Source organism: Colletotrichum lupini, chromosome 2 (assembly GCF_023278565.1).
Source record: "Colletotrichum lupini chromosome 2, complete sequence".
Taxonomy (NCBI): domain Eukaryota; kingdom Fungi; phylum Ascomycota; class Sordariomycetes; order Glomerellales; family Glomerellaceae; genus Colletotrichum; species Colletotrichum lupini.
Genome location: NC_064675.1, coordinates 7,304,528 through 7,318,015, shown reverse-complemented (window position 1 = coordinate 7,318,015; position 13,488 = coordinate 7,304,528). Strand labels below are relative to the sequence as shown.

The 13,488-nt window shown below is 51.8% G+C and overlaps 6 protein-coding genes and 1 non-coding gene across 7 annotated transcripts; 5 read left to right on the top strand and 2 right to left on the bottom strand.

The window, feature by feature from the left end:
• Window positions 1-64: 64 nt before the first annotated feature.
• CLUP02_04541 (carbonyl reductase) lies at window positions 65-1,052 on the top strand (the record flags this gene model as incomplete). The annotated part of the gene is made up of 3 exons (XM_049283552.1): window positions 65-125; window positions 187-486; window positions 547-1,052. The coding sequence occupies 3 exons, from the start codon at window positions 65-67 to the stop codon at window positions 1,050-1,052; spliced, it is 867 nt and encodes a 288-aa protein (XP_049140695.1).
• Window positions 1,053-1,166: 114 nt separating this feature from the next.
• On the bottom strand, window positions 1,167-1,250 carry CLUP02_tRNA053. Its single transcript has one exon. It is a non-coding gene; the product is annotated as a tRNA-Gln (tRNA).
• Window positions 1,251-2,421: 1,171 nt separating this feature from the next.
• CLUP02_04540 (uncharacterized protein) lies at window positions 2,422-4,371 on the top strand (the record flags this gene model as incomplete). Its single annotated transcript, XM_049283551.1, has 10 exons — window positions 2,422-2,562; window positions 2,640-2,776; window positions 2,854-2,899; window positions 2,957-3,112; window positions 3,177-3,186; window positions 3,249-3,392; window positions 3,485-3,555; window positions 3,644-3,831; window positions 3,894-4,199; window positions 4,236-4,371. 10 exons carry the CDS (start codon window positions 2,422-2,424, stop codon window positions 4,369-4,371), a joined length of 1,335 nt encoding a protein of 444 aa, XP_049140694.1.
• Window positions 4,372-4,419: 48 nt separating this feature from the next.
• Window positions 4,420-6,497, top strand: CLUP02_04539 (amino acid permease; the record flags this gene model as incomplete). The annotated part of the gene is made up of 7 exons (XM_049283550.1): window positions 4,420-4,651; window positions 4,705-4,718; window positions 4,789-5,221; window positions 5,284-5,314; window positions 5,377-6,198; window positions 6,253-6,402; window positions 6,458-6,497. 7 exons carry the CDS (start codon window positions 4,420-4,422, stop codon window positions 6,495-6,497), a joined length of 1,722 nt encoding a protein of 573 aa, XP_049140693.1.
• A 263-nt stretch (window positions 6,498-6,760) lies between these two features.
• On the top strand, window positions 6,761-7,538 carry CLUP02_04538 (uncharacterized protein; the record flags this gene model as incomplete). Its single annotated transcript, XM_049283549.1, has 3 exons — window positions 6,761-6,807; window positions 6,910-7,410; window positions 7,463-7,538. 3 exons carry the CDS (start codon window positions 6,761-6,763, stop codon window positions 7,536-7,538), a joined length of 624 nt encoding a protein of 207 aa, XP_049140692.1.
• Window positions 7,539-7,627: 89 nt separating this feature from the next.
• CLUP02_04537 (short chain dehydrogenase) lies at window positions 7,628-8,680 on the bottom strand (the record flags this gene model as incomplete). The annotated part of the gene is made up of 4 exons (XM_049283548.1): window positions 7,628-7,797; window positions 7,856-8,331; window positions 8,404-8,495; window positions 8,585-8,680. 4 exons carry the CDS (start codon window positions 8,678-8,680, stop codon window positions 7,628-7,630), a joined length of 834 nt encoding a protein of 277 aa, XP_049140691.1.
• Window positions 8,681-8,974: 294 nt separating this feature from the next.
• On the top strand, window positions 8,975-13,443 carry CLUP02_04536 (cytochrome P450; the record flags this gene model as incomplete). The annotated part of the gene is made up of 13 exons (XM_049283547.1): window positions 8,975-8,997; window positions 9,053-9,094; window positions 9,163-9,833; window positions 9,912-9,997; window positions 10,057-10,117; window positions 10,172-10,310; window positions 10,368-10,428; window positions 10,497-11,176; window positions 11,541-11,697; window positions 11,761-12,037; window positions 12,107-12,913; window positions 12,973-13,289; window positions 13,387-13,443. The coding sequence occupies 13 exons, from the start codon at window positions 8,975-8,977 to the stop codon at window positions 13,441-13,443; spliced, it is 3,378 nt and encodes a 1,125-aa protein (XP_049140690.1).
• Between the last annotated feature and the right edge of the window lie 45 nt (window positions 13,444-13,488).

The following is a 13,488-nucleotide window of genomic DNA, read 5'->3' as shown; positions in this document are numbered from 1 at the left end:
CCCCTTCTTTTGACCTTGATTCTTCCAAATTTGTATTTAAAGAGTCCCCTTTACGAGAAACGTCATGACATACTCCCGAGTTGGTGTGGTGACCGGTGCCAACAAGGGCATCGGATTTGCAGTCGGTAGGATCTCATCCCACCCCAGAATCGCGTCATTTCAACTAACTTCTTACTCTCTCACCAGTCCGACAGCTCGCGCTGCAATATCCCAATTCCCATCTAAACAATGGTTCGCTGCTCATCTATCTAACTGCGCGCGACATGTCTCGCGGTGAGCAAGCACTCAGCAAGATTCAAGGCGACGCGGATGTCAAGCAGGCCAAGGCCCTGTCTACCCACGGTGGCGCGGCGGACATCAAGTACCACCAGCTCGACATCTCAGATTCATCCAGCATCTCGAACCTCGCATCATTTCTGAAAAAGGAACATCCCGATGGCGTTGACTTCATCATCAACAACGCTGGTATTGCCATGCAAGGGTTTGGTAAGCGCGATCATCAAGTGCTGCCATTTTCAACATAGAAGCTAACTCTCCGTGCACAAGACTCAAACGTGGTGAAGAACACCCTGGCATGCAACTACTACGGTACGCTGGAAGCGACACGCGCCTGGATCCCGGTTATGAAGCCAGACGGGCGCATCGTCAACGTGGCATCGGTATCAGGGTCCCTGAGCAAGTACTCGCCAGACATCAAGCAGCGCTTCCTTGACGCGCAGTCCGTGTCGGACGTCACCAAGCTGATGGAAGACTTCACCGCCGCGGTCGAGAAGGGCACGCACGAGAAGCAAGGTTGGCCCAGCGCCGCGTACGCGGTCTCTAAAGCTGGCGAGATTGGCATGACCAAGGCCATGGCCAAGGAGTTGCAGGACAAGGGAAGCAAGCTGCTCGTCAACTCGTGCCATCCCGGGTACGTGGTCACGGATATGACGCGAGGCGGCGGCGCAAAGACGCCTGATGAGGGTGCGCAGACACCTGTGCATCTGGCGATTGCGGATATTGGTGGCAAGACTGGAGAGTACTGGTCTGATGAGAAGGTCGTCAGGTGGTGAACGTCTGGGCGGAACATGCCCAGAATGAGCAATATGACGAGGAAGACGCAGGGCTAGTTGCCAATGGCAAAAATGAAACCTGACTGGAGTTTGTGGTTGAGGCAAAAGCAAATGAGGTCCATCCAGGATTTGAACCTGGGCCTACGGAAGGTTCTGAGAATCAGAATCCGACGTCCTAACCAACTAGACTAATAGACCGTTGTGATTGGTGCTTATCGCTGAGGGCCTGATTCGCGGGTCATGCTATAGACTAGAGTCCCAAGCGCGTTGGAACCTACTTTCGCGTCACAAGGCTGCTTCAGACACATTGCTCATCGAGTCTTCGAAATTGCGATGATGGCCCGATCTAGTGTAGCTTTAGAGTAGTGTGCTGCCTTTTCATTGTTTGCACATGGTAATTGCTGGAGTTGCGAACACCTGAGAAAATCAAAAGCAAGCGTAGTTACTACGCTGGTTGTGGTCGATTTCCTAGGAGCTCTGGATGCCGCCTTGCTGCACACGACCACATATTCATGTATCAACAAGTAATGTACCCTGAAACGAAAGCCTCATTGGAAGCGTGTACTCCGTATTCGCTCTTTATCAAGAGGCTTGAGAGCACGTGAAAATGGATGTCGACTGGAAATTTCGGGAGGGTCCCGACGGTGGAACTAGGAGGAATTCTCCCCGGTGAACTGCGACTTCCAGCGAGGAGTTCCAACTAGGTTTAAGGGCAACGAATGCAGCGGTTCTAGGCACTGGGGCGCCGCCAAAAACCTGAAGGTTCGCGGCGCGGCGCGCGTTCCTGCGCCAGACGACGCTATGTGCACACACCCGCTTCTGGAGTATTCATGTACCACTGAACGTGAATGACTGAATGAGCCGTTAAGTATTGACGAATGGTACCGAATTGTGATTCCGTTCCGAGGTTCTGGGCGGATGTAGTGAGCGCGACCCGGCCAAGGTCTAGGAGGAACAAGAAGACGGCCCGAGTCAATAAGTCCTCATTTCAATTTCTCGCCAAACTCAACCCAATGGGGTCACCAGTACTCCGTAGCTTGCTTCCATTTGATCAGTCGGAGTTGGACCAATGATACCATCAGTCTCACTTTGGCCATCTCAAATTCGTGGATACGTTACCTTCCAGAGGCCAAGACTTTGCAGGCGGCGCGGAGACACTCGGTACTGTGTAGGTACGCCGTCGACGCCGTAAACAATGGGCTCATCCATCTTTCGCCCGCCCAATGAGAGACGCTCTAGAGCAGTTGACGAGTTATCATTGCTTGATAGCGTGACGTAGAACTCTAGCCTGCCAAGGGATCCCGACCGGCTCTCAACGGCAAATTGGCATAGCAGTTGGCAAAGCAATTGGCTTCATGTTTCTGCCAAGATGCCAAGAGGCACAATCAAAACTTACGGTAACGCAATCGGGGAATGGGAATGGGATTCTTTCCTGGGTGCTGCTAGAGGCGCAGGCAACTCAACCAGCCACCTGCGCAATCACAGAGCAGGCATTTCCGTCTCCCGCGGGGTACGGAGTACTTGACGTGATGTGAGCAGCAAATGAAGCTTCTTTGCCCTCGAAAGCCAAGTCGCCAATGCGCCTAGCCATCCCGCGATAAAACAGTTCTTGTCCCCAGGCAGCCTCATTGCTTGTCGCTAATCCCCAAAAGCTTCGCTCTGCCTTGGCTCAAGGGGTCCATCGCAATATTGCTCAATCATATTTCGCCAGAGCCCAGGACCAGGTATGTGGTTCAAATAAACCGGACCTGCTATCCATGCGGCGAACGGCAGCTGGAACGGCGCCTTCACCCACACGAAGCACGCAATGGGCAGCTAATCGTTGGCAAAAGTCTCATCTTCACTTGGTATGAAAATGCCTCGTTCTTCCCGTCGAAAGGTCGTACTACGCTTTCCATAAGCAGCGCAAGCCACGCTGCTGGGCCGCGTGGGATGAAACATGGACCGGACACACCGATGCCAAGCTGCTGGGTCGCGCCGGCGAATGGTCTCGAACTGCTGTCAGCAGTCAATCAATGGCAATCAAGAGAGCCCCGGTCCAGATAGACCGAGAGCTATCAGTATGTCACTGGCAGCGATGTGCATCCTGTAGAGGACCAGACACCTGCAGCTGACCCAACATAGTGGGCTCTCCGTCACCGAATCTCTCATTCTGCTTCTCCCGCCTGTAAATATTTGGGCGATCACGCTTGATAGTAGTGTGGGAAATCATAGCACCAACCAACGACGCAAGCAATGTGACCGTCGCACAACACGCGGCGTCTCTGAAGACTCTACCTACCTACTCGAACAGGTCTGATAAGGCTCCCTATCTTCTCTACCGCGTCATCAAGCACCATGGTACACATACTGCACAGTAGTTACGTTCATCCAAGTACCCCTCTTGTAGAATGTTTGTGGGTGAACCTTGTCGACTCTCGAGCTCTGGCCAGTCTTTGCCCGCGCTGCAGATTCGTCTTCAGGGACCAACGACTTGCCGGGACTCGGAAACATTTTCCTCGGAGTCTAATCAGAGAAGCCAACCCGAGAGACTGAGCTATTACCACCAGAATGGTGACTAAAAACCAAAGTATTTTCATTACTACAGATAGCTACGCCGGCCACAGACTTTTGAATGGAGATACAATAACCTGTCTGGCATGAACTCCGAGGATAGGAAAAGAGAGGGAACGATCCCTGGAAGAAACAAGCTGGAGCGCCCCCATCTTCCCCCATGCCCCGGTCGCCGCCTCCTCACTACGCCCTCATACCTCTTCGGGCCCATCCCGCGTTGGGCATGGTTCGCACAGAGACATCCACTCTCCTGCAGACCTCTCCCTCTTGCAGTCCTTCACCCCTCAGTCTCACCCCACTGTTCCCGCCTCTCTGTCTGCTGCGACGCTGCAGTGTAATTGCTGCCGTCCCTGATCTTTGGGAATTCTTGAAAAGGATCTGCGGCCGCAGTGTTGGTCGCGCCGAAGAGCTCTCTCGGTCCTTTCTCGCTCTTCTTCCTCTTCTCCTACGTGAGGCTTTTCCTAACGTCCTTCTTCCAACGCGAAGAGCCAAATCCACATCAACCCCCGAGACATCGACCGGTGCTTGTGTGCAGTGTGAAACCCTCATGGAATTCAAAGTCCAATTCTTCTGTCTTCTTCTCAAAGCCCTTTGGTAATTTGAGGTTCACATACCCGTGACTTCTCCAAGGCTGCAAATCAATTCCAAGATCATCAATCTCGCTCAACCCGTCACGAGCGCGCATCTGGACTGTCGAGCCCCCCTTCTCCTCCGTTCACTCTTCCGACTCGACTCGAAACGAGGCCGCGCCGAGATCCCCCACTAAACCGGGCCTAATCCCCCACATCTTTCCCCTCGCCCCGACCGACCGACCATGTCATCCACCGGCATCGAGCGAGCGGGACACCGCGACGGCCTTCCGAATTATGGAGGCGGCTACTCCGAACATGGCCGTTTCCCCGATGAGAAGGGCGTCGGTGAGCCATATGGCGAACCCTTAGACGGCGGATTTCGGTCTTCGCTCGATTCTGGCGACAAGGGAGACCACACTCACCGCAAGCTCAAGTCGCGCCACATTCAACTGATTGGCATTGGCGGCACAATTGGTAGGCCCTTAGACGTGATATCCAGAGATGAACCCAACTCACATTGTATGCAGGAACCGCTCTTTACGTACGTCACCTTGAAGCACGAGTCGATAGGAATTCACATCGCATATCAGGTACTCACACAACAACTATAGGTTCAAATCGGAAGGGGTTTGCTCAATGGCGGCCCCGCCAGCTTATTCCTCGCCTTCACCATCTGGTGTACTTTCATCCTGGCCGTGACCCTGAGCATGGCCGAGATGGTCACCTACCTCCCGATTTCGAGTCCCTTCATCCGCTTCGCCGGTCGCTACGTCGATGAGGCCTTTGGGTTCGCTGCCGGCTGGAACTTTTTCGTCTTTGAGGCTGCTCTTGTACCGTTTGAGGTCGTCGCCTGCAACCTCATCATCCACTTTTGGAGCGACGTCGTACCCGCTGGAGGCATCATTGCCATCATTCTCGTCCTTTATGGTATTATCAATGTCATGGCGGTGCAGTGGTACGGCGAGACAGAGTTCTGGGCTGCGCTTGGCAAGTTCTTGCTCATCGTGGGACTCATCATCTTTACGTTCATCGTCATGCTGGGAGGTATGCAACTTCATACGTAACATGCTCGCCAATTGGAAACACAATACTTATCTTGTTCATAGGAAACCCGCTTGGAGACAGATTCGGCTTCCGGTAGGCAATTGTCCCTACTCTCTCCCATCAGCCTAGTCCTCTAACCGAGTTGACCCATCTAGATACTGGTACGAACCAGGCGCATTCACAGAGCTATACTACAGCGGCTCCCTCGGACGCTTTCTCGGCTTCCTGCAATGCCTGATCCAGGCTTCTTTCACCATCGCAGGACCGGACTACGTTGCCATGGCCGCCGGCGAGGCCGAGAACCCGCGCAAAGTCATGCCCCGCGCCTTCAACGCCGTCTTCTACCGCCTGACCGCCTTCTTCGTCCTTGGCTCCCTCTGCGTCGGCATCCTCGTCCCCTACAACGATGAAGAGCTTACCCGCGCCTTCAAGGACGGCGAACCCGGCGCCTCGGCCTCGCCCTACGTCGTCGCCATGAATCGCCTCAAGATCAGCGGCCTGCCCCACATCGTCAACGCCATGGTCCTCACAGCCGCCTTCTCTGCGGGTAATTCGTACGTCTACTGTGCTTCACGATCGCTGTACGGACTGGCACTTGAGGGCAAGGCGCCCGCGTTTTTCAAGAAGTGCACGAAGAAGGGCGTTCCGGTCTACTGCGTCATCGCCGTCTTGCTCATCGGCCTGCTCAGCTTCCTGCAACTCAGTGCCAACACTGCTGTTGTGCTGAATTGGTTTGTGAGCTTGGTCACCGCGTCGCAGTTGATCAACTTCTCCTGCATGTGCACGGCATATCTTGGGTTCTATCGTGCGCTCAAGGCCCAAGGCATCAGTCGCGATACCCTTCCCTACAAGGCTTGGTTCCAGCCGTACGCTGCCTGGTACGGTCTCATCGGCACTTTCATCATGACGTTCGTTGGAGGGTACACCGTTTTCTTGCCTCTGGATGGATACTGGAGTATCCCTGATTTTCTCTTCTCGTAAGCCAACCATCGTCTTTTAGCTAGCCTGCATGGTATACTGACAAGCACGAGGTATACGATGGTCGGCATTTTCCCTGTGCTGTACCTGGGCTGGAAATTCCTCAAGAAGACCAAGATCTTCAAACCTGAAGAGGTCGACCTGTACCGCAACAAGGATGAGATTGACGAGTATGAGAGGACGTTCGTACCTACTCCTGCCAAGTAAGTTGCCAATCTTATCCGATAATCAACAAGTGGTTCTAACGGGCATGACCAGGAACGTCTTCGAAAAGGTTCTAGACAAACTATTTGGGTAGAATCATGTTGACATATCCGTCCATTATATCATCGGCGTTTAGGGTGAAAGAAATAGATATCCCATGGGCTGAAACACAACTGAGGATTATTCCAATCAAACGTTTTAAGACTATATCTCTCAACACCGTGAATCCACCTGCATCTTTGTCCAAGACATTTCATGATCACTGCTGCCTGCAATGAGACGAAAAGGATTGCGGCAAAGCGGATTCTTTGCTTAAGTTGGACAAATCCCCGCCTCATGTAAAGTAAGATCAACGCCATGAGGGCTCTCCACGAGCAACATCAGCTCGGCAACCTGGACGAAGAGTTGGCCGCTCGGAATAGCGAACACCTCGCCACTATACGAGCATCTTCATAGATTCCATCTCTATTTTCTACCATCGGCTCCCCGTCACCATGGCCGGTCAGAGCTCCTCCCTCGCGCGCTGACCGCTTCGGATCTGGCCCATGGCCACCTACAGCTACGCCGTTCACCCCAATCACCCTGTTCGCTAACGAAGCGGGTATTTCAGGTAAGGACGTTGAGCTTGGTTGGCACGCACTATCCGGAGAACAAAAGGTAACGTGCCGTGCTTGTTCGGAGATGCTACGATGTGAGACTGGGGCTCAGCATGAGACAGCTCTAGCCGAATGGCCGGCAGCTTTTGCTCTTCCATTTGCAGGAGAGCATCAGCAACAAGGGAGGAACTTGGCAGGGCTTGCGAGCCGTGGAGAGAGGCTTCCTGGCGTGCCTGCGCGCCTGGGAATGATCACCGGGCTGAGCGTGTTTCGCGATGAGCAAGAAAATGACTGGCAGGAAGTGTTGAGACGGTGGGAAGCTCTACCTGAAGAGGAGAGACATGCGTATGAGGCGAGGGCTGCGACGGATAACGCTGCTACGAGAGCTACTTTTGATGAAGGGAGAGTATCGTGAAGTACATCCTACAGTGAATACTAATCAATCTAATCCCATGTTGCAAAGCCTCGTTGATGCATCTATCCGCGAAACTTCATTCCTGCCCATTTGCCACAAGAATGCGGCCACCATCAATGCATAAGTTGATGCCGTCGACGTAAGACTTATTTCGTAGGTCAGTTGATAAAGGAACGCAAGGATAAGGTTGCAACTGGTGTTGAAGTTTGGGACTTAAATGTCGGAACGAGAAGACTTGAGGCTTACCCCAGCTTTGCTAGCAAGATAAATCACCGCGCCGGCGATGTCTTCCTCTTGACCAGCTCTTTTGGCAGGAACCTTGTTGAACAAGGAACTAAACATATTGCCTTCCTCTCCAACAGGATTCATACGACTTGGAAAGACTAGGGGAATTCCATATGATCAGTAATCTCAGCTACCAACGACTTTGTTGTCGCTTACAGCCAGGATTCAACCCCACAACTCGAACGTAGAAATTTCTGAACTTGGCGGCCAGAAGCTTCACTAGGTGATCCGTAGCGGCTTTGCTTGCAGCGTAGCTCGTCAGGTCAACATTGGTAACGTTGTGCATACTAGCACATGAGCTCGTCATGATCATGGCGCCACGTCCTTGACGACTACCGGGACCGTCGTCATCATTATGGGAAGCGGCAGCATGCAGCAGGGGAAGGAATGCGACAGCCAGGTAATAGTGTGATGTGACGTTGATGGAAAATGTGTCTTTCCAGTCAGACGGCCTCGAAGACTGCATTGAAGCTTGCAATTCGAGGACATTATCAGTCTCCAGGTCGCAAAGATCCAGCGGATCCCGTCGAATACCAGTGTTTGACACTAATAAGTCAAGGCTGTGTTCGCGTTGTTGAACATATTTTACCAGCTTTGTTATCTCATCATGCGACGACAGGTCGCATGGCACACTGCAGAAGTCAGAGACGCGATGTCATGAGCTAGAATTTCTGTAATACCCTATTGTATTTCCCTCAGAAGACTTGCCCAACTCGTTGAGCTCTTTGACAGCTTCATCAATGACGTCAGTTGGTAAAGCAGCCACGTACACCTTGGCACCATTCGTGACGAGGCCCTAGTAGTCTGAAATGAGAATTCAAGTTGCTACAAAGGATCATGGTCTCTCGGCCTTGAGTCATTATACTGAGATGTTGGGTTACATACCTTTGCTATCATTAGGCCCAGTCCGCTACTGCCTCCGGTCACCACGGCCACATAGCCCTTGACCGAAAAGAGTCGCGTAATGTCGAGTGAAGCCATCCTTAGAACCTTCAACGAAGTGTACGAACCACTTATGAGGTATGTCAAAAGCTGTTCGATGCTCAACTTCGCCTCTGTAAGCGGCTGATCGCTTATCGGACTCTTTCGCTGGTCGTCGGCCCAGCCGATATGCAACCTCTCCCGTTATCAGACGAGGGCGGGGTAATTCCTCAACGTACCGCGAACTGCCGTCGGGAGATCCGACTGTCCTCTCACTTACATCCCAACGTTGTCACAGTCATCAGACATGGCACCAGAATTTGCGGACGCTCAAGCTAAAACGTCGTGTAAGCGATGTCACCGACGAAAGAAAAGATGTGATCGCGGGTTGCCCCAATGCAGGAACTGTAGCGGGGCTCGAGTGTCGTGCAGCTTCCTCGATGATGATCGAGTTATAGCATCTTACCCCGTCACGTAAGTGATATCCTTTTTTGATAGTATATAAACTCTTTGACGTTTGCTGAATAAAACATATTGAATAGATACGTGCGCAGTCTCGAGGCAAAAGTCAAGTCTCTCGAAAAGGAATTCAATTCACTAAGATCCGCGACAGGAAGAGAACTAGACTCTCGAGCGGAACTCATAAATCCGGATACAAGTGATATTAATATTGCCCTCGGTCGTCAAGAGACGGAGGCAAACAGCACGAACTTGCTTTATGAGCCCTCGCCTACCCAGCTGCCTCTCTTGCAGTCCTCCCCTTCCTTCGTCGAAGAGCTCAAAATCCTCTCCTTCGAGGCAACGGCTGATCGTCATTTGGGATCTTCCTCCGGCCTCTCCTTCGCCAAGCTGACACAAACCGTTCTTCGGCGTCTGAATCCCGACAAGGCCGACTTTAGCTTCGCTCATTTTGAACCCGAGGGTGGCATATGGCCGCAGTTGAACCTTCCCTCCTCGACTTCGGACCTCTTGGATTCAACGTTGTTCAGTGGATTCAGAGACCCTTTCATGTGCTACCCTTCGATGCTTGACGGGTTCTCCCCGACCGCGCCAACCGAGCCCATCTCCCTTCCAGAGCAACAGGTCTCTCTTGAAGGCAGTCATGTTGACCAGCTCATACGTTTCTACTTTGCTCACTCGCATACGTTATACCCGATCGTTCACCGCCAGGAGTTCAATAATATACTGGAGCATGTTCGAGCGGATCCTCAGTGTGCTTTAGCTCAATCATCCCTATGTCAATTTCGCCTATGGATGGTCCTTGCCATTGGATCAACTGCGCAATGTTCAGTCACCCTTTCAGATGAGCACGAATCAATGATGTACTACAAGAAAGCACTCGAGCACTTTGAGGGGGCTCTCGATTATGGATACATGGTACGAATCTCCGTGTAAGTGAGTTTATGGGGGATATGAAGGCTGACACATAACTGAAGGCCGCGTTGGAAGTTTTACTTCTGCAAGTATCTTATTCTTTCTTCAACCAGCTTGGACCCAGTAAGCGATGCCAGAAATTCGTTTGGATACTCTTGCTCACTTTTTTGATAACAGATACATGGACATTGGTTGGTCTCGGTGCACGTATGGCAATTGGATTAGGCATGCATGCTTCCTCAACCTACGAAGGCCTACCAGCCGACGTGTCTGAAAAGCGGAAGAGGCTCTTCTTTTCCGTTTACATGATGGATCGGTGAGTCCTCCCGATCCACAATACCGCAATGCCTGGCATACTGATCCTATCCAACAGCGTAGTATCTATAGCTCTAGGTCGCCCATTCGCCATCAATGAAGATGACATCGATGTGACGGTAAGATAGGCACTCTCTCGGGACTTGATTGTTCAACTTCTCGCCCATCAACTGACTCAAATTTCAAGCCCTTCGCGGTGGAAGATGATAGTGACGTCGGGGCACAAATTGATCTGCCCGAGAACTCATTTAAGCCTTCTATACTGACCGTTCCTCTCCACATCCTCGAGCTACGGCAGATTGCCAGCAACATCACGACTTCAGTCTATTCGCACCGAATGTCAGCCAGCCTCAATGCCGAACAGCGCGAAGAGGTATCAAACTCGCTCCACCAAAGACTTCTTAACTGGCGTCGCAATATGCCATTTCCTCTTCCAAACACCGACGCCGCAGTGCCGCACCTCAACAGCAGCTGGTATGACTTCAACTATTATCTCCACGTCGCCATGTTGTATCGACCATCTCCGCTATTCCCGACTCTGCCAGAACCCCGTGTCAAAGTGTTAGCGGAAGCTGCATCCATGTCGATTCGTCAAGTATCTAATATGCACCGCCAAAGGTGTCTTGCATACAATTGGCTCAACCTTCTCTCGATATTTACCGCAACTTTGTCCCTAATATACGCTACAACTGCCCAACCTGATAATCTCATCTCTGTTTTGAGAGACAAGGGAGCAGTGGCGGACCTTGACTTGACTATCGAGCTATTTGACAAGCTTAGCGTCAAGTTCCCTGTGGCTGGCAAGATATGTCGAATGGTTGAACAGATATCTACTAGGTACAAAGAAATGATGGAAGTCAACGAGGCGTGAGCTGAAAAGCTAAAAGACGAGCTACCTAGGTCTCTTACTATCTTACCCAGTCAATCCTATCTGTTCAAATGATGTCTATATTACCAGTGGTCGGTGGGCGGCTTGTCCGACACGAATGATAAGCCTGCAGTTGGAGGTATCGGGTCGTCCGATGATTAATCGCCACATCACTGTTCGACCTCCGACCGACATGACCGTGATTGAGGGGGAAATTGATGCATGAGAGATCTTTGTGCGAATTTCAACGATCTCGCTATATTCTCCTCAATCCGGAGTCATATAAGTACTGTCGGCAACGTCCTGGTGACCCTTTACTACGGATCCAGCAGACTGACTCCATTCCTCATGTTCGGCGAGAAGCGACCGCAGAAAGGGCCAGCTCATGATGTCAACTTTGCTCAATTTAACGAGATCGTTCCAGTCTCTGGGGCATAAAGGGGTTATTGAAGAGGCTTTCTCACTCGTGCCTGTCCTCGCAACGACTCTGGCGTTACTGGCCTGCTATGTCGCCTATAATGTAAGCTCGTTCAGCATTTCCGACTATCCACCTAGCTCTACGATGAGAATGCTGACTTCACAGGTTGCCTTCGGCACTGACATCCCTCACATCAAGGGACTTCCTCAAATGCCTGGCGCTGTTCCAATTTTTGGACATCTTCTAAGGCTCGGCGAAGACCACGCGAGCACTTGCGAGAATTGGTGGCGGAAAGGGAACCCATCCACCTTCCAAATCAAGCTGGGAAACACGAGAGCCGTAGTGTTCAATTCATATGAAGACATCCGTCGTCTGCTCATTGGCTATCAGAATGCAGTCATTGACCGGCCGAAATTGTACACCTTCCACGGTCTCATCAGCAGTACGTAGGGCTTCACGATCGGGTCGTCGCCCTGGGATGACTCGTGCCGCCGAAAACGCAAGGCCGCAGGCACGGCGCTTGGAAGACCCGCCCTTCGGAGTTACTATCCGATGTTCGACCTCGAGAGCTATTGCATCCTCCGAGATCTGCATAAGGACAGTCGCAACGGTGAGGTGGAGATTAGCGTGCGACCGTATATCCAACGGTATGCGTTGAACACCACCTTGACGCTCTGCTACGGTATTCGAATGGACGCTGTCTACGATGACCTGCTACGCGAGATTCTGCACGTTGGTTCGGCAATCTCGCTCTTGCGTAGTGCTTCAGAGAACACCCAAGACTACGTCCCCATCATGCGTTACTTCCCAAACAATGAGAAGAGCCGTCGTTCTAAAGATCTCAGGGAACGCCGAGACGCGTATTTGAATCTGCTTTTGGATAAAGTGCGGGAGCAGATCAAGCGGGGCACCGATAAGCCCTGCATTTCAGCAGCAATTTTGAAGAACGAAGAAACTAAGCTTAGCGGGGTTGAAGTCTCGTCCATCTGCCTGTCGCTTGTGTCCGGAGGATTCGAGACGATACCGGGGACTCTCACCTCGACTATCGGATCCCTTGCCACAAAGGAGGGACAGGCCTGGCAGGACCGGGCTTACGAAGACATCAAGCGTTACTACCCAGACGTGCGCGAAGCATGGGCTTCCTGCTACGCAGAAGAGAAAATTCCCTACATCAACGCCATTATTAGGGAAGCTGGGAGGTACTACACAGTCAGTTCTATGAGTCTTCCCCGAAAGACCGTCACCGAAGTGAATTGGAACGGAGCCATCATACCCCCTAAGACAATGATCTTGGTCAACGCACAAGCCGGAAATCATGGTGCGTCACTCTCTTCCCAAGTGACTGAAGGTTTCTTAGTCTTACTGACGTTGTGCAAGATGTTAGACATTTTGGTGATGATGCCGGTCATTTCGATCCCGAGCGGTGGCTTGAAAGTCTTAATCCCCCAACAGAAAAGGAGATCTCAGGCGTCGGTCACCTCAGCTTTGGATTGGGTTCCCGCGGCTGCTCCGGGCAGTACATCGCCCAGCGTCTACTATATGCGGCCTTGGTGCGGCTGCTATCTTCGTACAAAATTGTTGCAAGCGAAGAAGAACCTCCGAATACTGACTATGTCGAGTATAACCAATTCAAGACGGCTTTGGTGGCGATCCCGAAGGACTTCAAGGTAAAGCTCATCCCCAGAGACACCCCTGTGACGCGTGATTGTTTGAGAGCTGCGGAGGAGAAAACTAGGGAGCATTATGTAGAGCAAGGCAGTTGGGATACATACATGCACGTCTAGTTAACAGTCAAAAGACTACCGGGGCTTTGGCCTAACACCTTGGATCCTTCAGGTCTTCCTCTGATTACCTTTTGTATTCAACAGTAGCGTATTCTTGAAGTTTACAAGA